The 26,408-nt window shown below is 37.9% G+C and overlaps 1 protein-coding gene across 15 annotated transcripts in view; it reads left to right on the top strand.

Annotated features, from left to right (window-relative positions):
* RALGAPA1 (Ral GTPase activating protein catalytic subunit alpha 1) overlaps positions 1-26,408 on the top strand; it is a 241,084-nt gene that overhangs the window by 75,385 nt on the left and 139,291 nt on the right. For 10 of the 15 annotated variants that reach the window (XR_016280990.1, XR_016280989.1, XR_016280992.1 and 7 more), the window contains 4 exons: positions 13,945-15,501; positions 17,246-17,370; positions 23,720-23,936; positions 25,008-25,181. Coding sequence is in view for 11 of the 15 variants with exons in the window: in XM_089522122.1 (XP_089378248.1) it covers positions 13,945-15,501; positions 17,246-17,370; positions 23,720-23,936; positions 25,008-25,181 (2,073 nt within the window). In the remaining 4 variants the exon portion in view is untranslated. The remainder of the gene's footprint in view (positions 1-13,944; positions 15,502-17,245; positions 17,371-23,719; positions 23,937-25,007; positions 25,182-26,408) is intronic. The other 5 variants (XM_089522128.1, XM_089522127.1, XM_089522126.1 and 2 more) reach the window with 2 other exon arrangements.

The raw sequence follows: 26,408 nt of genomic DNA, 5'->3' as shown, positions 1-26,408 counted from the left end.
GCAAGGTGGTGAAGAAAGCAAAAAGAGAAGGAGGGGAAGTTGTTGATGTTCAAGCCCAGGAGATTACATCTAGTTATACAAGTGCTTTTAAAAAAAGTGTTTTCTCTTTACACACACTGACTTTTTCTCCTTGTCCTCTATCTAGATGGAAGTATTTTAACAGCATTGGTACTGAGATGTAAAGAAGGGCTGGAGAAACAAGTCTTTAAGTGCCAGGTTGCAGTAGTTTGTCTGCAGCAAACAGTGTTTTAGCTTGAGATAGTCCTTTTGACACAGACATGGTTCCTCCACCCCTGCATCATTTAGGAGATTGAAGGGTCTATGCCTTATACTTGTTTGTCTGAATCTATTCAGATTTTCTGGAATTCGCTGTACTAGGCTCCCAAAGTTGCAAAACCAGTTTTGTCCAATAGTCAGCGCAGCATCCATATTATTATTATTATTATTATTATTATTATTATTAATATGGATGCTGCGCTGACTATTGGACAAAATAAGTAAAACTTTTATTTATATCATGCTTTTTGTGAAAACAATCAAGCGGCCTACAGCATATTAAAAACATACAATAATATTCCCCTTGAGTATGCTTAAGCCTTGGTCTATCTGGAAAATTAACAGGAGAATGGGTTGCAGCTTTATGTTAGTATTCACAAATAACACAGATAAATGTGCTGTCTTCAGCAGCACAGCTAACATAGACACTGAACGGTCTGAGCACACTTTTTATAACTAAATGTTCACTTTTAGAACTATACCAAAGCATTATAGGTGCATTACAGACTGCCGAGAAGTGGCGGTCTGCCGCCGCCGGCGGTTGCAGAGTCCAGGAACCGCAGCAGCCAAACAGCACGGTTCCCGGATGCTGCCAAGAAGGAGCGCGAGAATCGCGCTCCTTCTTGCGGCCCAGACGAGACGCCGCGAGGCACTAATTGTGCACTCGCAGCGTCACTTCTGCTGCGCGACGTGCAGACGCACAGCGTCCGCTACGTCAAAATAGCAGCGGCCATGTGGAATGGCCGTCGCCGTTTGTTACGGACTCTGTCCGTAATAGGAGTAGGGGCGTCTAGAAGTTTTTCAAACTGGGACGTCCTGAGGATGTCCGAAATGGCGGTCTGTAACCCGCCATAATCACTCTTTTAGCTTGTCTCTTTACAGGTATTCCTACACCAACATTTCTTTGGTATTAGATAACTTAATCAAGAAAATAATACAGCTTACATCTTCATCAAGAAAATAATACAGCTTGTGGAAGTTTAGGTTATCAGCAGTTGCTTTGTGCAGCAGAAGCCAAGAGGGGGACTAGCTTTGTGAAGAGCAAAATCTGGTTCTTTACTGTCCCAAAGCTTCTGTTTGGCCTCCATTTGGTTAATCAGCTAAGAAATTTCCACTGTGCCCCATTTATATAAACAGCTGTCTCATCCAATCAAAACAAATATATTAGATATTAATATTACACATGACATGCCAAGTACAGTGCTGCCAGCACACATATTTTTCATAATATACTACTAATTAGTAAATGGGTTTCAGCTTAAGGAGTTCAGGCAAGAGTAACACCAAAACTAGCTAACTAGCTCTCTTGTTGCCAGAATTAAGTGACTGAAGCTGTGGGCAATGTCAGGTTAATCACAAACACTCTTATTTATACCTATGTCCACATGGTGTCTTGTGTATTGTAGACAGGTTTGTACATCCTCAGTATCTTTGCTTGGCACACTACATGTGGGTGGGATCATTTCATCATCTTCCAGCTAATCTGGCAGTGGAGCTCGGTTACAGTTGTCCACTAAAACTGTCGGTTCTTGCTTCTTCAGGCCCATTATAGCAATAGTTCTTGAACTAATCACTCTCGAAAGGGGTTAAGGTGGTAACTATTTGGTCTCAGTGGGTGTCTTGTCATTATTTTTTCTTGCACTACCAGAGTCCATGTGGCAGAAGACAGTTTCTGGATGGCCACAGTTTTCAGCTCCATTTGTGCCCACTCGGTTCTCATTTTTTCTAACAGGATTAAACACTCAGCATCATTTCCCGAGATAAAATGTCCTGAAAGGGGGTGATCATATGCATCTCATATGTGAAGTTATATGGATTTCTCCCATCATTGGGTCTATGTATGTTATTTAGTCCCAATTGAACTTCAGGAATAATAGTATACCAGTTTTTAGGCCAGTTGACAAACAACTTGGTAACAGGTAGTGGGTTTTTTGGGGCGGGGGATTGTTTTGTTTGTTGTTGTTATTTTGATCTTACTGAGTTTTTTTATTCCATGTGCCGTGGGTGCTCTAGAGGTGGCACCAGAAATCTGCACAGCCTGTAATGCTTTTTCTGACCAGAAGGTGAATTCTGGTTATCAGGAAAGGTCTTGCCTACCCCTAAAACAACCCAGTGGGGTAAAAGAAAAGTGACAGATGAACATATCCACCACCTAGAGGGGAGCAGGGAGGCATTCTGGGTGTTTTTTTTTTTTAAAAAAAACCACACCTTTTTCAAAAGGAAATTGGAGGGGTATTTGTAATCCATGGACTACAGTTTCACCACCTGTGCTTTATCATGAAGTGAGATGATTCCAGATTGCATATGAAACTATCAAGGGTTACTTGGAAGAAAACCCCATCCCAGTTGATCCCCCATTTTTAAAAATATAACATCAATGTTTTTGTTGTTGTTGACGATGATAATGATGTTATTCCATCCCAGTAACCATTGAGAGAACCTTAAACAACCTCAGGATATCACAGAGCCCAATTTGAATGTCCCAGTTTACCTTAAAATTAACAAGATGCAGATTCCATGGCTTGTACAACAAGCACTTTTGCCCTCCCCCTCTTGTGTATTTGCTTCACTTACCATCTTGCTTGATGGAAAATTAGGGAGAGCTTGGAAGCTTTAACAGTACTTTTTGATGCTTCTGTTGGCCTAATACAAATACTAATTTGGTTGTGGTTTTTCTTGTTGTCAACATATGTTCCTCTGCTTTCTGTTGAATCCTAAAATATATTGTATTTATATTCACAGTTCAGTTGCACTGAATTATGCATTGTACACTAAGATTCTGTGTTTGATCATTCCATTCAAAATACATCTGTTTATTAGTTATTTAATGAGTGGTCTTTTTTGGCTGCAGTGCATACACCTGAGAGCTGGGATGGCGCAGTGGCTTGAGTGTTGAAGCAGGATTCTAGGAATCCATGATTCAAATTCCTGCTCAACTATGGAAACACACTAGGTGAACTTGGGCAAATCACGTCCACCTAGCCTTAAAGGAAGACCATTTCAAACTGCTCTGCATAAATCTTGCCAAGAAATGCCTGTGAAAGGATTGCAATAAATTGAAGTCAACTCAAAAGCACATAACAAATCAAACTCTAGATTGAGATACCTAGATCATGATTACATATACTGTTATCAAGCCAAGTGTCACCCATCCTATATTTGTGCATTTCATTTTACATTTCATTTTTTTTATTTTTCCATGTACTGCTTTACATTTTTCTCTGTTAAAATTCATTGGATTAATTTTAGCTCACTCGTCTGCTTTTCTCTTTCTGTTAATCTTGGGCTTAAAGCAATTTAGAATAAGCTCTATAAGGTTTCATATAGGTTTCATGGATGATATCCAACTTTGTATGACAGAACAAGAAACTGCTCCTTTTCTCATAAGTGACCACATGCAGTCCCTACCCCACACCCAATGGACTCAGCGCAGTGCTTCTCAAAGTAGCGGATGCTGGTTTCTAAAGATTTTCAAGGAAAGAAAGAAACATTGTAGTCAGTGGGCACAGATATTTATCCTTGGCAAACTGGGGGTGGCAGAATTGCCAGACACATCAGATAATGTAAGAAGCACTATATTTGTTCCTTAGCCATTCAAAACAGATGGTGAAAGGGTTTCAGGGAGGGAAATTGTCCTGTTAGTCTTCTGTTAGTGCAGCGGAAGTGATTGCTCCACTAATACTTGCTTCTTTAGTTTTCTAATGCACTGTACAACTGTAGGACAGGGACTCTCTAGAACCGTAAGAAAAAGGTCACTTGGTTAACTTAATTGAGAGTCATCAGAATCATACCACATTACCCCTTGCTTTACTAAAACAGCAAGAGCAATATAGCTCCCTGAATAAGTCTCAAAGAATTCTAGCCTTTAAAAAGAGTGCACGATTGCTGAACACATCATAGTTTTAAAAATTCAATATGACAAGTGCCAAAAATATTTATGTATGCATTTATTTTTGCATGTAGGTTCTTTTTGTGCTTTTGCACAGATTTGCACTTTTCAGTTTTGGACATATGATCACAATGTTTGAAAATGTATTTTCACAAATATGTGAATAAGTTTCTTCATGTTGTTCATTTAAAGCAAATAATGTTAGTTTTTTCATTGTAGGGGCAGTATTGCTGAAATCATTCAGCTTGTGAGTGGAATCTTAGTTGCTGGATAGGGCCACATAGGAAAAGGCGGAATATAAATTTAAAAAAACACACATTAAAAATGCTTCCTTAGTTTGCTCTCCTGCCACTTTGAAGCAAAACTTTAAAAACACTTGAAAGGCACTTTCTTTCAAAATCTAGATTCTGAAGAAACACCTCTGTTTAAAGCTTTCATCAGATTTTTTAAAAAACTGTAATAATAAACATAGCAGGGACACATTTTCAGGATGGCAGTTTGAGTTATCTACTACTGTTGGGTTTATCCCGCAAATGCCGACTCGTGCTGGCAGAAGCCTATGTTCTTTTTCAGTTTTTACTGTTCAAGCTCTCTGCTGCCTCTCTGTCAGTTTTATTTTTCTTGCCTAACTGATTAGACGTACTTAACACCTCTCCATTAAAATAGGCAGTTAAATTAAACAGGCAGTATTGGAGAATCCAAGAATGAACTTCCTTGGTAAGTATAACTTCTCAATCTGCCACCATACAGACGTGAGTAAATGTGTGCAGATTAATATACCTAACGGTCTGTTTTTATTACTCCTCCTGCAGCAGCATCCCTACATGAACCATTGCTAAAATGGAAAGGTCCATGTTCACCTCTGGTGTCTGCACTCAGCCTGTTCCAAGGGCCAGATGGACATATAGCAGAGGTGGGGAAAGTGTGGTTTGTGCACCACCTGCAGCCCCTAGGGCCATTTTGGCACACACACCTGGGTCCCTTGGGTTCCAAAATATATTTTTTCCCAAGAAACACTTTCCCCATTTTTTCTTCCAATTACCTCTGTGCGGCATAGAGGCATTTTCACTATATTTCTGAACAGGGGCTCTATGTGCTCTTAGGCCCAGGAGAAGGCTTTTTAAAAAGTAAATGGGAGGTAACCAGCAGTTTAAAAATGGCTCCAGGAGCCTAGAAATGTGGCAAAAATACTCTCCCCCACCACACACACTGCCTAAAAAGAGTTTGGGGGCCAAAAACCACCTGATTTCCTATTTTTCAGGGGGATGCATTGGGGAAGTCTAGTGCTCCAGTGGCTCCTGGGGAGCTTCCTAGCCACCCAGTGTTGCTTACGTCTGGTACATAGCTTTCCATTTCTAGTAATGGCACAGAGACTGTTTGGTATCTGTGCAGAGAGAGCAATGCTGTTTGACTCCTATGATGATCCTTTCAGTGTATAAAATTTCAGAGGTTTGTATAATCTCATTTTACTTGTAAGAGTGAGAGCACACCCTCTTAGAAAAGAGCCATGCAATAAGTAATAACAACTTTTCCTCCCACATAGAACTAGCATATTTTAATAAAAATGATAGAAGTTCTCCTATGTCAGGTCAGGCAAAAGCTTTTTTTCAGTGTCTTAACCCCTAGATTTAATGTTGGCTTACTTGTACTTCTGAAGGTGCTAGAAAGTTCTTAGGCCAAATCAGGAAGTGTCTGTTAAGAAGAGAGGGAGTTACTACTTGATTAGAAGTTGGATACATAAGGAAGTGACATATATTGAGTTAGAGCATTGGCCTTTCCAGCTCACTATTGTCTACTCTGAATGGTAATGGCTCTCGAAGAGGTCATGCAGGAATCTTCCCAGTCTTACCTTGAGATGCATGGGATTTTTTGCAGGGAATACATGTAGTTGAGCATGTGTTCTATATTTAAGCTTTTCCCATAATAAAGTTCCCCAGGCTGGAGATCATCCTACAGTAGATATTCAGGTAGAATGACTATAGGGTGTTGAAGGTATCTCTGACTCTTCTGGATTAGAGAAACTTAAAACTTCTTCCTTCTGTGATTCCCCTCGCCCATCTGTTAAGAGTTACAATAGAAATAGCTGTGTGGAGTGGGCAGGAGTATTGACAAGCTTTTTTTATCAGGAAGGGGGCACACTGCTAATGGGGGCATTGTATTGCTAGATTATTTCATTCAGCCATTTAGAATGCTAAGCAAAAGTAGTTAAGGCTCTCTAATAGATGTTTTCCCCTCATCTCCTTAGTGAGTCTGATTCGTTGTTTTTCATGCCTTTCTGAGCTAGTTTAAGATGCTTAAAACAAATAATACATAAAGCAAGTTAAGATTTAAAATCCAAATTAAATCATAAAATTAAGGCATCATTATAATGATCCCAAAAAGAAGGCAAAGTGGTCCACCTAGTGAATTCACTAAGATTATTTTTAAAAATTGTAAGTACACTAACTGATGACTTGCAACCTAGGCATGCCTGATCAAAAATAGATGGCTGGCTCTAAATAGTTTACTTAAATCCTAGTCATTGTGGGTTGGAATAGGAACATAGCTAGCACCCATCATTGCAAGCTTAGTATCCAATGTGCTTGGTACCAGAAGTGTTGCGGTTTTTGGATTTTGAAATACGCATATATGTACATAATGAAATCTTGGAGATGAGATCAAAGTTGAAATATGACATTCATTTATCTTTCTTTTACACTTTATACACATAGTCTGGAGGAATTCCAGATAAGGGAGGCTCAACCTGTACAATCTGGTGATACACAGCATAGTAGGAAACTCATCAAAAAAAGGATGCAAGAGCATTATGCTCTGTGGGGATATTAATGTAATTAGAGCTTTTCTAAAAGTGTGTTTTGGAGAGGAAAAATATTTATCAGAAATAACCTCTTCTTCGTAGGGCTTTTATAGCCCGACGATTCCAGACAATGAAAACCAACTACATTGAAGGGAAATATAAAAAGATTCCCAAGGAGTAGCGTATTTGCATTTGTGGAAGTGGGGATATTGAAGAACCATACACTATATGCTACACTGTAAGATATATAAAACCCCAAGATATAAGTTTCTGAAGAGAAGTTTAGAACTTATATCTAACCAAAATGATATGGAGAAAATCACTTACTTGTTAGCTAATACAACTAAGTCTGTCATGTTCAACACTGCTAGATTTGCTGTGACAGCAGCTAAACTTAGATTACACTTTGAGGATAAAAACCTGCATGGGAATCTGCAGTAAACAGATTATATTAATTTGAATAGAATATGGAAAATTGTGATGTTTTTCTATGAAATATTGTTGTAATTTTAGGGTAAACATATTGCTCTATATGTTATAGATCTAACTGACTGTGGAAGTTTTAAAGGGATTTAATTATTTTTGTAATTTGATGACTATAACCTGTATTTGGTTGTCATGAATAAACTGAAAACTGATTTCTCTTATTGCAGATTATATATCTGATATGAGTTTCTTTTTAGCTACATGCCTTGCCTTGCCTTGCCTTGCCTATAATATGCAGATTATCCAGTTGTGATTTAGGGTGCCATGTTATAGAGGTTGAGTATCCCTTATCCAGAATTCCAGAATCCTCCAAACTCTAAAATTGTCCCCATGGGTGACTGAAATAGTAACATCCTTGCTTTCTGATGGTTCAGTGTAAACAAGCTTTATTTCATGCACAAAATTAAAAATATTATACAGTGGGACTTTGATATCCATGGGGAATCTGTTCCGGACCCCCCACACACACACACACACACAGAGATACCAAAATCCGTGGATGCTCAAGTCCTGTTATTCCAATGCTTGCACATGCACGTGGTTGCCCTGCCATTAGGGACAGCCTCCATTGTCTCCAGTGTCCATTAGAGGCAACGGAACCCAGCCAGCACTGGTTCCCCATGCAGGGGTACAGAGGACAACCCCCCCCCCAGAGCAGGAGCAGGGCCAGGGCCAGTGCTGTTCCTCCATGACACATCATTCCCTAGATCCAGAGCCCCCCCCCCCCCCGGCCCAACACTCAGGACTGAACCACAGGCCCAAAGAGCCAGACCCCAGCCCTGACTCCAGCTATGGCTCCCAGCTGAAAAGGCTCCAGCCTCCACTCCTGAAGCCAACTCCAGCCCAGAAGCTTCGGAGGGGAGGAGGGAGGGAGGGAGGGAGGGAGGGAGGGAGGGAGGGAGGATGGAAGGACTTCAGTCTTGTTGTCCCTAATGGAGGTGTGGCCACATGCACACGCCGCCATTGTGGACAACACAGGCTTGCCATCCTTGGATGCTCAAATCCCCAGATGGCAAGGCCACCAATACTGAGGTCCCACCGTATATAAAATTACCTTCAATCTATGTGTATGAGATATATACAAATCATAAATGAATTTCAAATTTAGACTTGGATACTATCTCCAAGATATCTTATTATGTATTTGCAAATATCCCAAATAATCCAAAATCCAATACACTTCTGGTCCCAAGCATTTTGCATAAAAGTGACTAAATCTGTACCTACAATGCCTTGCCGAAGTATTTACATACTATACCACCTTTGATTTTTCTACATTATGCTGTTTTACAGCCTGGATTGAGATGAATTTAATTGACGTTATTACTATATGATGTAATACAGGATATACCTCCACAATCAAAAGATGCAAATTATTTTCATTGTGGCGTAAAAGTAAAATAAAAATAGAATCTGTAACTTGCTTATTTCATAAGTTTTCATCCCTTTGCTGTGACACACCTACCGTAAATAAATGCCGGTGTAACCTACTAATTCCAGAAGTCACATAAGTATACACATAGGTTCAGTGGAGTTCACCTGTGTTCATTTCCAGGCTCAGATTAAGCGTGTGTTTCTGTAAAAAGATATTATGAAGTTCCAGGGAAGAATACTGAAACAGGAAAAGTCTCCTCGTATCTGCAAGAGCTGGATTGGGCAAATGTCCTGAGAATAGGAATCCTCATTGATTCACATATAATTAATGGGAGTAACTGCTGCTTCATTCTGAGCTGGGAAGAACAAGCTTGAGGAAAGTTGTTGCTTTGTTTTAATCATAGTCCCCTCTGTTTAGTTTTAGGATTTGATCAGAAAGTTCCTTTTGTCATGGCAGTATTGACTAGTTTCCAAGCCCCCAAATCCATATAAGGAGCATCAGGTGGTATACAAATAATGCAAAATAATTTTAGCACAGCTATCTTTGGATCACGTAATCAGTGTTGGGTTAGTGGAAGGATATGTGCAATATACACAAGTAAACTATGTCTTCTAAAAAAATTGATAGAGACAGTAATCTGTGCTGGCTTCCTATTCATCTTGTTTCTCAATTTTTTAAAGCTCTTGGGAGAATGTCTGTGTCCTGATCACTGACATGTAGAAGTAGGTCACTGTGAAACAGAAAGGACAATTAAAGATTTCTGATTTCGTGAAGAGGAAGTTTGACTGCTCTATGTGATCAAAATTTTGAGAGCAAGTATGCTCTTCAGGAGAGGTCCTTCTTTTGGTTTTACTCCTTTGAGAAATATGTTTAGCAAGGATACTAGAGAAGATTTTCTTGATGGTCACTTCCTGACTGTGGAACACTCTGACAAGAGAGATGAAGACTGAAAGCAAGACCATGGTAGCATGAGCTTTGGTAGACTTGAGGCTGCATCCACACTGCAGAAACAATCCAGTTTGACCCCACTTTACTGCCATGGTTCAGTACTGTGGGATCCTGGGATTTGTAGTTTGTTATGGCACCAGAGCTTTCTGACAGAGAAGGATAAATACCTCACAAAAGTATTGGTACTTCTTCAGCATCTAATCTAGGCACTTACAACCCCTTAATCCTCTGCTGTTATGTGAAGATGAAGTTAGTCTGCTCTATGTGATCAAAAATGTCATCTTTTCCTTATGTGATACGTTTTCAAAACTTTTAATCTGTTTTTAATTTATTTCCATTTGAAACATAATGGTTTGTTTCATTGTTTTGAAAACTTTCCCCAAATAATGAAAGAGGGGGACTATTGGTCCCAGACATTCAATTATATTACAGAGCAGCTAGTATCATTTGGATCCAGGATTGGTTATTACTGTATTAAGGAAAACAAAAACTATACTAATCGAACAACACAATTTATGCTATGGTTGGCACACTTATGCCTGGTATGACAGACACAAAATAGATAAGGAATTTAGTAAGCATATATTTAAAAAAAGCTTTGCTCACTAATTGGTTTAAAGTAAAATCAAAATTTTATAGGGGAATTCCCCATGGGAATCACCACAAGAGGCTTTCATAGGCCAATGAGACAAAGAACAGGGCTCACTTATAAAGATATTTTGGACTATGATATTGAGAGCAATATTATTTTAAGACCCAAAGAAGCGTTAGAGAATAAAGCAGGAAAAAATTACAATGCTTGATGATATTTAAGGAGAACTCGGTAACATTAGGTTTGGAGAAAGAAGAAAATGAGCTAGATCTAATATTAAAGAAGGATGAAAAAAAAATAAGGTCGATAAAATTTATAACGTATTACTAAAAAATATCTAGAAGAGGAAGAGATAAAGGACTAGTAAAATGGGCACAGGAGATGGGACATAATATAGATATTGAAAAATGGGCAAAAGCAAGAGCTAAAACAAAGAAATTTACCATAGTCCAAGACTTAAAGGAAAACTACTTTAAAGTAGTTAACAGGTGGTACTTACTCCATGTACACTAAATAGATTATCTAAACAAAGTAACAAAAATTGCTGGAGATGCCACAAAGAAATTGGCTCTTATCTGCACATGTGGTGGGAATCCCCAATTATAAAGACCTTTTGGACAAAGATTCACTCAGAAATGGGGGGGGGGGGGGGGAGCTAAACTTAGAATATGGTATGGACCCAGAACTATACCTTTTAAATATAACTTCAGTATTAGGTGTGGAAGGAGAAAGGAAATATTGGAGAATAGGTTTGTATTTATTAACTGCTGCAAGATTGATAGTGGCAAAAAACTGGGAATCTCCAGATATGCCATGAATGGAGGACTGGGAGAACAAAATATGGAAAATGAAAGAACTAGACAGGTTAACAGCAATTCTAAATAATAAAGATCTAGATAAATGGGAAAAAGAATGGTCAATATTGACAAAAGTAGCTGAAAATGATTAGAGATTTATAACATGCGAAACAGACCACCCATGTTTTTACTATAATGTTTATAATGCTTGCTTTTCTCTTTCTTCTTTTTTAGAAAAAGTCATTATTTCGACTTATTCTTAAGATTTTCATTAGGTGGTTGTGCCTGCTAAATGGAACTCTCTGTCCCAGACAAGAGATAACAGAATTCTCAATAAGTTTAATAGAAGAGTGGTAATAGTAAGAGGATAGGGAAAGATGCAAAATTGAAGCTGCTATAGTGACGGATTTCACGTTAAGTTGGTATAACTGTGTACAAGTGCAATTATTGTTATGTTGTATTTGTCAAATCTATGAATTATAATTTAATTTTTTTTAAAAGGGCCAAAAAAAAAAAAAAAACCCTTTCCCCAAATAGATTGATTTTAGTTAGATTCTGTTTTAATCAGTATTGTAAGCACCCTTGGTACTGTACTGGGAAAAAGTGGGATATAAATAAGTACTGGGAAAAGGGTGGATTATAAATAAGATAAAATAAAATGAGATAAATTGAAGGTTGGGGAAATCTTACCATTTGAACTAAACAATAGCAGAGTACTAGAACAAATCTACATATGATTGCCAGCATTATTCTGAAAGTAAACAACAAAAATACTTGCTCATAACCTTCACAGAATCTGTTCCATGCATGTATTTACTAACTTGCTAATTTTTGGCACTTAGACCCTGTCTTTCTGGAAATACTGAAAGTGTGTGTCAACTAACGTACTAAAACAAAATAATGTACAGGTGTGTGTGTATATAGTATAATATAGTATAGCATGTTGTTTTGCTTTAGTAAATTGCACGCACACACAATATAAAGAAGGTCAGCAACACAATTTGTCTGAATAATGGCATCTCAGTTGTGTAACTCCCTTCTAAGGAATGTCAGGGTGTTGCCATCCTTTTTGCACTTCTTTCAGGTACACAAGACAGTGCTGTTTTGTATGGCCTTTGGACCATAAAGCCAAGGATGTCTTATCTGCTTTGTAAAATCCGTTGTGCATTGTGTTGGAGGCCCTTGTGGGTTGAGGCACTCAACTAGCATTTTAATTTTTAAAAATACATAAATGATTGTATGGAGGAAAATACATAAACTGCTCAAGGCAGCAGCAGTATAAGAAAAAAAAGATTTGCTGAAATAATGAGGGTAACTGGAGCACTGGTACCCTTAATTTATTCCAATTCACCTCTTGGAGAATTGAAAAGTTGCTGGAATGGTTCACTCTCCAGATATAAAATTCTCTCTACATTTGCTCCTCCTGGACTGTATAGTTTAGAGATTGTGAATGGCTGCTAAAACACCTTGTTTGACCTTCTTTTGTTCATGAGATTTAAGACACTGATTTAAGACAGAGAATTTTATATTTGGAAAGTGAACCATTCCAGCAACCTTTCAGTTTTTCAAAAGGGCTTTTTCTGGAAATCATGTACTAGAGTTCCTTTCTCTTTTAAGTGTTTACCAATTTGTAAATTTAAATACGGCTAGTTCTTATTCTCTCCTTCCAACACTATTCTCTCCAAAGAGGGCATATTACTTTTGACTGGTATCTAGAACACCAGGGGAAAAGGAGAAATACTGTAAGTAATTCTTTTTTCTTTTTCTTTTTTTTTTGGGGGGGAGGGATGTTCTTCCAGTTGGTAGTCCAGGCCACCCTAATGGGGAACAGGGGCTACATTGTTAAATCAAGACATCGCTTTGGCCATTTACGGGGGGGGGGGGTATGTAATCAACATAAGCAGTAGGTTCTAGGTTTGTCAGATCTTTGAAAAACTGCCCCTGCACGACATAGTTCTAAGTGTCTGCTTTTTAAAATCAAATGATGCTAACTGGTTAATAGGATCCCACTTGAAGTCTGAAAAGTGTGTGTATGTTAGTGTTTCCTGCTTAGCTTTGTTGAATTAAGGGAACACTGCCTTCTGTCACTTTTATGGTTTAGCACAAACAATTAAAACAAACAGATCCATGGTTTTTAATGCCTATGCTTCCTGTTTTTATCTACATAGTTTCTTTATCTATCTGCCTCTGTATTCTGAATCATCTTAATCATCCTGCTACAATCTGCTGCCCTACAAATGTACTAGACTAGAATGCCCATCTTCTCCTAACCATTGGCTGGAGTTTATGGAAGTTACAGTCCAACACATATGGAGGGCACAGCACTGTGGAAGGCTGATGTAAATTGTGTCTAGAAATGTCAGTTGTTGGGTTAAATATTTCCCCAAATATGCAGAATAACAAGTAATTCTTTTTTAATGAATCTATCTGTGAATTAAATTTATATTTAGCAATTCATTGGCACAGCCCTAGCTTTAATAACATTTCCAATCTCCCATGATCTTGCTGTCTGTTTCAATGCATGTTAACATTTTAAGACTCTGTTCTAATGGTCTAACTCAGATATATCTCACACTATACTAGATACTTAATTTGTGTGTAAACATGAAGATGTGTATATGTTTAACAAAATTTTAGTTTTTGATAGAGAATATTTCCTTATACTTAAAGAAATATTTTGCCTTTCTTTTTAAAGCATATTACTACTTCTTAGCAGTGAACGAATAAAACTGATAGAACAGTTGTGTAGATATAATATATGCTAAGCACATGCTTTTTCTACAGACATGGATGATGCTCAGATCCTCCCACGTCCACCTCGCATCAGACATTTTTCACAGAGTGAAGAAACTCCTAGTGAAGTTTTTGATGCACTGAATGAAGAGCAACCACTTCCACGAAGTAGCAGTACATCTGACATCCTGGAACCATTCACAGTTGAACGAGTCAAAGGTGCAGTTCCTGTCATTGACGGTTCATCCCATCATGCTCCAAGCTTGCAGAGTTCCACAGAGGCCTCTTCAATATGTAGATCCACTGAAAGTCATGTTACTGATGCAAATAGCAGAGAGTCCTCTTTGGAAGTTGGGGATAGTATTTATGACCATCTCTGTCATTTAGTAAGCCCAGTTGAACTTTCAGATACGGCCTTTGAACAAAATGAGTATGTTGACCTTGAAGGTGAAGATGATCTTCTTTCCTCTCTGAAAGAATATCTTAAGGATAAAGAAGAACTTTGTAGTAGTGTTGAAATAGATAAACATGAGCCTTCTCTTCATGAAGTTGATACAGGAATAACTAGGAGTGATAAATTGCCATTGGATGGAATAGAATATACAGACCAGACTGTTACATGTACTAGTATTATCACTGTTGCAGAAAGTGCTGATAATCCAGAGCTGCAACTGGAGCAAAACCAAAGTGGCTTTATAAGTAATATTGCACCTACACAAGTAGACAGTTTTACAAGAAACCAAGCTGATAAAGCGAAACAGTTAAATATTGATAAACACATCCAAAATCTGCCTGACCAAGGTTCGTGTAGCCCCGGTAACCAGGAAAGGAAGAGATACCTATACCGACAAATTGCCACTGATGTAGATGTATCTGTGGAAACAGTATTAGCTGTAAAGAATAAAAATGCCCTCTTTAATGAAAAAATAACCAGCACAAGTGTTATGCATGCAAAGAAAATACCACATAAAGCCTTAGTTAACCCTGAAATGCTTCACGTTACAGGCATGAGCAAAGTCTCACCCACTAAAAGAAGTATATCTGAAACAGTAACCCATAAGGCTAAAATCATGAAAATAGCAGCTAAAAAGCGAAACAGTGTCCATGTTACTTTTAGGCCATCTACTGAATCAGTTCAATTTTATAATCCGCTAGAAAACAAAGAGGCCCCATGGAAAGCACGACTCCGTAAACTCAGTGGTTTCAGTAGTGGGAGCAGCGCCAGCAGCACCAACAGCAGCACGAGCACCAGCTCATCTGCTGTGGCTGTGACAATCAGACCTGGAATATATAGGCCTCTAGATACAGTCAGTGCAACTTCTGCTAATAATAAACAAATTAAAGAATCAGGAGACGCTCCAGCACCCACCTTGCAGAAGGAAAGTATTGGAATAAGTCAGATGCCTGATCGTAGCCCACCTAAACCATCGAGTCAGGAATCAGGACTACAGCAGGGCTCCCTGGGTGGTGTTTATAAATCTGTTGTACATGCTCTTTCGAAGCCGAAGGCAAATGTTTCCCCACAGAGGCAGAGCAGAGTGCCAGCAGAGGCTCCACTGAGGGATCTGTACAGTCATGTAATGGGCTATTTTGGAAAGAAAGCTGCAGGTGAGCACTAACAGCGTGCAGAGCACAAAAGGATAAGAGCAGCACAAGTTTGGCTTAATGCACCTGAAGCAAGCTCTTTATAAATCAATCAACTGGCTTTGGGATGATCAGTGCTTTTCCTGTTTGGTTTTGCATGCGCATATGGCCAGCTGAATTTTCCCCCCAAGCATAAGTTACAATTATAAACTTTTAAATTACTAATTATTCTTTTAAAAACCTTTAATGAACCACTTTGCTGCTGAACAATTAAGATAGGGAAGAGGAAGAGATACTAAATAATCCACCAAGGGATCCTGTCCATACCAGACTTTTCCTGGCAGGCTTTCAATTCAATCTTGTAGATATAATTGGCATGTATATGCTTTCTAATAATAAAAAAGTAGTTGTGATATATCAAGCATATCGTCCTACTTATCATTTATTACAGTTGAACCAATTACAGGTTCAATTAGTTTCTTCTTCCTCCTCCTGAAAACAAACAAAGAAAAAAGAAAGAAAAAAGAAAATTGAAGAAAATATTGAAATTTCAATATTCCATCATAACATTCAGGTTTCAATTTTGTCATTCTTATTTGAGCTATTTCAAAACATGCTTTAGTGCTTTCTCTGTGCATTCATTAGAATGGATGCGCTGTTTTTGTAGCAACATTTGTCACTGCTTTTCTTTCCCTGGGATCATGAAAGTGCATAAAGGTACCATGACAGTTCTTCTTGAGCTAACTATGAGGCCTCTATGTGCTAATTGAAGTGGGTGAGTCTGGCTGTCATTCTAATATCACCATCTTATTTGACATGTTAAGTAACCTCTTAAGAGCAGTAAATTAACTTTCAGCAGTGAGGTAGGTTTTTTGCCTTTTTTCCCCATTGTATGCTGGCATGATTAACGGAATGTTGTGTAATGCATCCTGCACTGAGATGTTAATGCCATCTGAACACAGCCTTTGTAAGCATATCACAGTGGATTGGGCCGTAATACTGTATACAAATTCTTTCAGACTGACTTACTTAAATATTATATTTATTACAGTCTCTCTGGGGAAAATGTGCAGTTTGGATACTAAAAATATCTAGATAATATTTTAAAATTAATGCCTCAAGATTTTAATATCAAAATCATATATCTCAGATTAGCATTGTGACTTCATAGTCCTTTGAGGGGGTAACTGTTTATCAATAAAGAGCAAATTGGGGAAAATTGGAAACTTCAAGGTTAAATTACCAAAGTTTTGTTTAAGATTTCTCATCGATCATTGATCATTTTAAAAGTTTCTTATTCATTTTTATCATGTCATTTTTCATTGTGTACTATCGTATTTCAATGTATTCTGTGTATACAGTACTGCAGTGAAACATATATCAGTGATACCTTCTATGTCTACATTTTTCATTAGCACACATAGGCATAGGTGTAGTGGGTATTGCACAATTGGTGATATGGAGGAATGAAGAATGTATGCTTAAAGCAAGCATTAACAACTTTAAATAGTGCTTATCTGTAAGCTTTCTTGCTCTTTTCAAGGTCACACTGGAAATTGACTAACACTTGCTCAGTGGTGATAGTGGGATGAATGGTTTAAGGGGTAAGGTAGACGTACTAATTCCTAAAAGTTTATTTAGGAAAGAAGATATTTTAACTGCATGGTTAGCAAGTAATATTTTGCATTTCTTAGCTTATTTCAATACGTTTACAATATTTGTTGTTGAAAATGTGCTTTACTATATACAGTCATTCATTTGCTTTTAGCCAATAGAGAGGATATGAGCCAAAAGCAGAACCCTCTTGGTAGTGATAATGGCAGTAGCAATACAAATATTCCTGATCTCATGGATGAATTCATAGCTGAAAGACTACGCAGTGGCAGCACTTTGGTAAGTTTTTGCCATTTTCCTTTAGGTTAAAATACATGATAATGATGAAAATGATGTTTTGATGATTAAATTGTAGCATGGGTATGCATTAATGGCAAATGATAAGGTGACATTTCTTGAGCAGATAACTGCCACTCTCCCTTCTGCCTATGTTTAATGAGTGCCAGGCCAAACTCAGATTTGATACTTGCTTTTTCCTGTTTTCAGAATTCTTCCATTCTCCTCCAGTTCTCAGATTTACTGATATGAGGGTGAACTGAACATTTCCTCACCTGCAAATCTCAGGATTCAGGGCTCAATTCTGATATAAGCATTACAGTGACCAGTGAGAGAAGAAAGCATGGACAATATAGATTTCTAGAAGGTGGAAAGAAGCAATTTACATAAAATTAGTGTCCCTGGCACTATCCAAAAGTAGAGATAAACATATTGATGAGGACTCCTTCCTCCCTTCCTTCAGTTTTCTGCCTAGAACAGAATCATTTCTAAGAACTCCCTATCTATTCCCCAATCTGGCCAACTTTCTCATCCCTTAATGTCTACTAGTCCACTGTACCGTTTATTATAACTTTCTTTTTATGAGGGATATTTCTCTTGTGTTTGCATATACAGTGCACCCTTCTTTACCCCCCCCCGCGTAAAAGAAATAGAGCATATGCTCAAGCCCCATTACAAGTAATGGGGCTCGTGCTTGCGGCGGTGTGGGGCGGTGGCAGCGAGCATGTGCCACAGGCACATGCAGCATTGTTTCTTCCGGTGTGTGCTGCTGCTTCTTTCAGCACTGCTTTCAGTGTATGCATATGCTGAAAGCAGCATTTAATGCACTCGCGTATGATGCAGGTGCACTGTAGAATGTTTCTTATCTTTTGCTCTATAATCTACCTTACTGAGAATAATACATTCAAGTCGGCAGAACAAAAGTAGAAAAAGTTTAATCATTTGGCTGCTTCTCATTTCTCATCTGTTTCTCATCCGTTTCTGAAGAAATAATTATACTGTAGCCACAATTGCATTGTATTCCACAAGATCCAGGAAATCAAAGGAAAATTCAAAGCAAGGATCAAGATGTTCTGTGACAATAAAAATAGCAATTCAAAACCAGGAAGAAATAAAAAGACGGTGGATACAATACACACAAGAGCTATATAAAAGAAATGGGGGGGAAATGAAAGACACATGGAATGAAAAGCAGTATTCTAAAAAGCAAAGTGGAAGCTGCAATAATAGAAATATGGGAAAACAAATAATCAGGAACAGATGATAATCCCAACCAAATTGCCTCAGTCTATTCTGACAGAATCAACTCTAGTGCTAACTAACATATGCCAACAGATATGGAAACAGTGGCCAACAGATTGGAAACGATCAATATATATCCCAATCAAAAAAAAAAAAAAAAAAAAGGAGACACAAAAGATTGCAGCAGCTATAGGACCATATTGCTAATCTCACATGCAAGCAAAATTATACTCAAAGGTCTGCAACATAGACTTCAACCATATATGGAAAAAGAAATCCCATAGGTCTAAGTGGGGTTCAGGAAAGGAAGAGGCACTAGGGACCATATCAGAAACATACCAAGGAATTCCAAAAGTAAATCAGCATGTGTCTTATAGTCCATACCAAAGCCTTTGACTGCATAAATGACAAAAGGCTATGGAATGCCCCTAAAGACATGGGAGTATCAACACATCTGATAGTCCTGATGAGAAATCTGTACTCAGGACAAGAGGTTACTGTAAGAATAAAACATGGAGAAACAGAATGGTTCCCAGTTGGCAAAGGGGTTTGGCAAGGCTGCATCCATTCACCCTATTTGTTCAACTTATATGCAGAATATATTATACAGAAAGCAAGTTTGGACATAGAAGAAGGAGTAAAAATAGGAAGAAGGAATATCAACCATCTTCTAAGTTATGCAGACAATACCATAGTACTAGCAGAAAATATCACAGATCTAGAGCAATTACTAAAGAAGACCTAGGAAGAAAGTGCAAAAGTAGGTTTACTGCTGAAGATAAAGAAAACAAAAATAATGAGTATACAGGATCTACACAAATTCAACCTAGAAAATGAGGAAATATAAATAATAAATGGGTTCTCCCACTTGGGATCAAACATTGACAAGAATGGGGAATGCAGTCAAGGAATCAGAAAAAAGCCTAAGAATAGGGAGGACAGCTATGAAAGTACTGGAAAAGATTCTAAAGAGAAAAAATATACAACTAAGCACAAAAGTTAGAATTGTACAAGCCATTGAAGCCCTGATTTAGCCTCTCTTCCATGCATGCTCGATCCTAATAGTACTGCTTATCCCTTTAACCTCTCTCCATCCTCCCAAAAGAGTGACACCTTTAAGTAGGGACAGTGGTCACTTTAGAGAGGATTATGCATTAGATAAAATATTGGTGGAAAAGAAACCCGGAGGGGACCTTACAAGCTAAAATTTTCATCCTTTCATCCATTCAGGGGTTTACATGGTCTAAAGATGATAGGCCATATAGACCTCAACAGAATAGGTATAGATTTTTATATAATTTTTATAGAAATTAGCGAGACACCGCAACTATACTGACAAGTTGACCGCTCTGGTAGGAGACTGATACCTGTTGTTTGATCATGTTTAGAGCATAACAACAACAGACCAATGGTGATGCAGACAGTCATCTGTGTTGTCTATTTACTTAAATGTTTATATCCCAATCTTTATCCAGAGATCTCAGGGCAATATACAGTAAAACCAATCTAACAAGTTTAAAACAGTATGAATAATTCAAATAATTTTAAAAGGCAAAAACACATAAAACAATCAACAGATTAAAATACAGATTAAAAGAGTCAAATAATTTTAAATGAATTCATGTACTTGGAAACATTTTTTTAAAAAAACAAACCAGTTACTGTATATACTCATGTATAAGTCTACAAATTTTAGGCAAAAAATTGACCCCAAAAATCTGAATCAACTTATCCATGGGTCAATATAAGTACTATACTTTAACTCTTATTTTTAAAAAGGAACCATCACCTGGTGAAAGTCAAAAGTGTAATCTGTTCTGGAAGCACTGACACAGAGCTGTGCCCGTCAAGCAGACCTGAAACTTCAGGCAGATGTATATATGGAGAGGTCCTCCCTCAAGTATTGAGGTTCTGAGACATTTAGGGTTTTAAATGTCATCACCAGCACCTTGAATTCATGCCAGAAGTGTATTGGCCAGTGAAGTTCCTTTAAAACCAGTGTTATATGACTTTTGTATAATCTTTCAATCAGCAGTCTAGCTTTTGTATTTTGCACCATTTGTAGTTTCTGAATCATATCCAGCTGAAGCTGCATATAGAATTCATTGCAGTAGTCTTAACAGGAAGTAACCAGTGCATGGAGTACTGTGGCTAAGTTATCCCTGTGCAGGTAAGGCTCAAGATTACAAAACAGAATCTGCACAAATATCACTAGATGTTTTTCTTTTCCATCCTCCCTGGCTACACTGGAGAAATAAAATGTGAAGCAAGCAATCAGATGCCTTGTGCACATTATTGCTGTTCAAAAAGTACCTCTTTAAAAGTTCTTGGGAGTTTTTTCAGTTTTTCTTGTCATTTCCAAGCAGCTGCCATCCTGCATTGGACAGCATGCATATTTGTCTCTAATTTCCATTTTCACAATTTTCATTTGTATTGGAGCAACTTCTTAGTTTCAGTAGTTTTTATAGAGGCTTACTTCATGTCCCAATGATTCCAAGTTGCAGAAGGTTCCTACAATTCACTTAAAAGAATAGCCACTGCCAGTTCAGAGCACATCTTGCCTCAGCTCACAATAATTTTGATAGGTCTGGCTATACACTTCTTTGTTCAAGTGATCCAGTTGTATTGGCACCTAGATAACATTCTTCTAATGTTGGGCAGTTCGGGTGGGGGGGGGGGGCGTGAATCTAAAACTGACATTGCAGTCTTTCCACTGCATGAGTTTCTGATGAAGTGGGAAAAGAGGGTGTTAGTTCCAATCAGAACACTGACACATTTGTGCCCCCCTCCTTTTTTTTTCAGGGAAGTGAAGCATATTGGACAATAATACTTTGTAAAGTCTAGAAGTGTTAACATGTAATGGTGGTCTTCTGACTGGTGCTTTCCATGATGGGTTTTCAGAAAACTATGCTAATATGATGCTAATGTTGGGCAAATATGGTAGCGATTCATAGCACATTGAGGAAAATCAGTCTACCGTATTAGCTTGAGAAGCATTGATCTGTTACATTTCTTGCATCTCCTCATTCCCACCATTCAGATTTTGCCATGGGGCTGTCATTATTAATTATTTGTCAGCTTGTTGTTCCAGATTTTCTCTTTTCTTCACACTAGATTAAAGTTGTGAACCTAACATATTAAAAAGACAAGCTCCTGCATTATCATCTGTCTTATCAACATCAAAACACTTGTCGTTCTTTTTACATCCTCATGTAAAACCGTTTCTTGAAGAAGCTGGTTTTACCAATCTGCCTAAAGTTCACAGATTTCTGCAGCATTTGTTTTGAAGGTACTGACCCAGGCTCCATTTGAACATCTCAGAGTCATTATTCTCAGACACTAACAATGAAAGTAATATTTCTCATTGCAGTAACAATGACAAAAACAGGGCCAGTGTGTCCACTCCATCAGTGAGGGATCATTTCTGCATCTTCAGTACAGACCAAGTGTGTATACATTTATGTGCTGCTTTTCTGCCAAAAGATTTCTCATCTTACCACATGTCTCAACTATTTTGCCTACTTTTTGTACCAAACTAACTCAATTTACAGAAAAATTATGGGATAATTAAATGTAAAACGAGGTTTAAAACTCTGGACCCCTCCCATGAGGAAGTTCTGGAGGACAGCTGTTTGAATCCTTTGCTCCTAATTCTGTAGGACAGCATGTACCTAAATTGACAAAAATTCCATGATATAACTTCTCTGTCATAGTAGCCAATTCCACACTTAAGGTTTCTGGATTATCAATTAAATAGATATAATTCCCCCTTGCATATCCCCCACCCACAACAAACCTCCAGGCTGTCCCATTGAACACAGGATAACACACAAACTAACCCAAACAAGGCCATCAACCTCTGAAGATGCCAGCCACAGATGCAGGTGAAACATCAGGGATAAATTCTTCCAGAACACGGCCACATAGCCTGAAGAAAACCACAGAAAACTGTGAAGTCAAAGGCTTTCATGGCCGGCATCCCTAGATTTTTTTTGTGGGTTTTTTAGGCTATGTGGCCATGTTCTAGAAGCGTTTCTTCCTGATGTTTCACCAACATCTGTGCCAGCCACAGATGCTGGCAAAACGTCAGGAAGAAATTCTTCTAGAACATGGCCACATAGCCCAAAAAGCCCACAGAAAACTATTTCTGGATTTTGATAGGCCCATCTTGTATGGATTGCATCTCTGCAGCTTCCACAAAATAGTGATTGCTGACATTACTATTTCATTGAGTGATCATGCTTTCTCTGTAGACGTGTATTCTCTACAGTGTATGTTTGTATGATTTGTCTTGTACTTATCTATGTTCCTCATAGGTTCTTTGCTTATTTTTGTATATGAAAACTGAAAGTTGTCAGAAAAAGTTTTAAAATATAATGTGATTCTTGACTCTGGGCAGTTTTGTGAGGCTTGTCTCGCTGCATCTTGAAATATGAGCATTAACACTAAGTGGCTAAGATTGTAGGCAGTGGACATGCATGGCAGTCTAATGTTTAATCCTGACAAGGCCCCCTCAGCATGGTAAATTTAGGAAACAAGACACAAAGGAAGGCTTCTGCCTCAGCCTAGAGATCATTATTATAATTATTATTTAATTATTAAAATATGTATATTTCACCTTTCTGTTACAGCTGAAATGCTGGTTTTCTGTTGTTGTGAATATCTGACTTTATCATGTACTATGGAAAACATATTAAAAGAATGAACTAAAAAGCAATTATAAAATTTTATTTAAGTCACAAAAAAACTTCGTGCAACTCTGGGAAGAGTTTCAGCTTCAGGGTACTCAAAACATTGCACTTCATTCTTAATATATATATGTTCCTGCTTTCTGCAACCATAAGTTGGTATACTTAAATGATTATAGCAAAAAAACATAAGGCATCCATTTGAAGTCTAATTCATTATTTGACATAAAGGAGATTAATCTGAATGCAGTAATATAGTGCATTGATTAAAAATAAAAATATTTGTAGAAGTGCATTTTAGGGGAAATTAAACTTGACTTAAAATTTTCTGCAGCCCATGTTTTTGAAATATAAATATGCATTTCTTTTCTGACCGTGAAAATATGTTTTTTTTAAATTATTGGAAATATTTCTTCAACTAGAATGTGACAAGACGAGGGAGTAGTCCAGGAAGTCTAGAAGTTCCAAAAGATCTTCCTGATATATTAAACAAGCAGAGCCAAATGCGTCCTGTGGATGACCCAGGTGTGCCTTCTGAGTGGACGTCTCCTGCCAGTGCAGGCAGCAGTGACCTTGTCAGTTCTGACAGCCATTCTGATTCCTTCAGCGCATTCCAGTATGATGGCCACAAATTTGAAAGCAAGTATTTCCCCAGTTAAGACCTCCATAGAACCATATATCTACACCATATGTCTACTGCATATTCATTTTTGTAATGAAGAGTTTTATACAAAAACCTTGAGAAGATTTAGAGCTGTAACCAGGTATGTGTCTTTGCTATTGGAAGACTCTTTGATCCAACAGAGGATAACCACTGGAATATGGAACAAGGCAATTTTTACAGATTTCTTTTCTCCTTAGAGCCCATCTCCCACTATTACAAAGTGTCTCCCAAACCTCAGGAGCGGATTTGGGGATGAAAGGAGCAGCAGAGCTCCGTAATCCTCCTCCTCCTCCTCCTGATTCTTGTGACAGGAGGCCTCTCTGGATCAAAAAACCTTCCATCAGTAGAGGCACATCACTGGATATAACTCTTAATATGAACAGATATTATTAGTACATTAATGAAGTAACCTGAAGCACACAGTGCGTGGACCATGGAGAAGCTCTTTGAATTTTGTGCATTGAACACAGAAATCTGTACAGGGACTTGTAAGCTCAAAGTGTATTTAGCTGAACATGTAAGTACATTTAGATGTATATTTGATGCACAGCTGTATAATGCAATCAATAATGCAAGGAAGGATATGCATGTATACCTGTGTCCCATTCCAAGAGACACCTGCATATGTCTTCAGGGTTATGGATATGTCACTTGTGCTGCCTTGCCTATAGCCACATTAGTTCATCTGCAAGAATTCTGGCATTTAGTTCACGGAACCCAACACCTCAGAATGATCTTTGACTATGGGAAAGCATTCCAGTCTGCTAATTTTATATGTCTAACGCAGTTTCAAACCACCATAATGCCTTGTTTCAACTTAGTTCCCTTGGTCCAGTTCCATTCCAGCCCACCCCCACCACATTTGAGGTAGTGTTGTTTGAATTTGCATTTGACAGTGATTGAAACTCACTAATATTAAATGCAAAATGAAAAGGAGCACACATGGCTTTTCTTTGAGAAATCTACGTTTCTGAAATATTTCTGAGCTGTGATTTTAATCTGAGCAATGGGCCTTACTGCTTATATCTGTGTTTTAACTTCTGCAGATTTCAGCTTGTGTCCTGAAGGTGGCACAACTTCAACAGAGTCTGATGCAGGTTTGGGACCTCAGCAAAGTGCTGAAGAGCAGGAAGTAGCTAGTCTAACTACACTCCATATTGATTCTGAGACCAGCAGTCTTAATCAACAACCACTGTCTGCTGAAGCAGCCACGATTACAGGTGAAACTGAATAGAGAGAACACTTAACAGCAGAAAAATCCACACTTCTCACAGTTTTATATATAATTCAGCCAACTTCCAGAAAATTAATCATGCTAGTTTGTTACAGTAGAAAAAACAAATTATTGTGGTATCTTAAAGATTAATAGATTCATAGCATAGTATTAATAGACTCATAACATATAGAATATGTCAAGGTGCCAGTTTCCTACTTAGCCACATTAGGTGAAGTTAACTAGGATGAGCAACAACCATGCCACCACCCCTTCTATTTAAGAACCAGGAAAGTTCAAATGAGACATTATGAGACATTTTTTAAATTTCTTCCCAACAAAAAGCAGTATTTTTTAATTATTTTAATTGTACAGTTTTTAATTCTGTGAAGCCACTTTGAGTCCCAGTCCTGGGAAAAGAGCAGGATACAAATAATAACAACAACAACAACAACAACAATATCAGTTCCTCACTGTCCCAAGCTAAAACAGTATTCAGAATTTAGTACTGGCAATCAAGCAGTGAGATGCTGGAGTCAGAACTGTGCTCTTCCTGTTATCATGTGCGCGCATACACACACTACATTATATGGAGGAAGATATCAAAAGTTCTGGGGGGGGGGGGAAATAGGAAAAAATAAGGAGAAACTATTTTTTTAAAAAAGAAATTCTCCAAAACATTTTCTCAACCCTCCCCCCCCCCCAAAAAAAAAGGGGGGTGAAAATGTTTTAAAATGCTTTATTTATCATTCTTTTAGAAATGATAAATAAAAGGTTTAAGATAAGGTATTCATATATTTATTCTGCCTAAATGATTTCTAAAAACTATGTAAGAGAAAGACATGACTGTGTTATGTAAGACAATGTATAGTATTTGATCTTGGTATCATTTTCTTACTTTTTTTTTAATTGGAATAAATGCTTTATGTTTGCTTGACAGTATCAAAAATTAACCAAATAATTTCCTTGATCTTAATAATGTTGATTTTTGTTTGTTTGTTTTGTTTTAACTGTGTAGTTTTTTGCTTGCTCCAAATAAAGTGACAAAACCAAAGATATTCCTTTACAGTTCAGGTTGTTGTATCTCCATTTGTAACTATATATATATATATATATATTCACTTTGGCGGGTTACACACCACCATTTAGTACGTATTCTATACGTACAAGATGGCGGTGCCCTGTTCATACGGGCGCCGCCATATTTACGTATCGGACACTGTGCGTCCGGACG

The sequence above is a fragment of the Sceloporus occidentalis genome, unplaced genomic scaffold, assembly GCF_023333645.1.
Source record: "Sceloporus occidentalis isolate IW3139 unplaced genomic scaffold, rSceOcc1.0.p SCAF_4, whole genome shotgun sequence".
NCBI lineage: Eukaryota > Metazoa > Chordata > Lepidosauria > Squamata > Phrynosomatidae > Sceloporus > Sceloporus occidentalis.
Note: the sequence above shows the minus strand (reverse complement) of the source record. Positions and strands in the feature narration are given on the sequence as shown.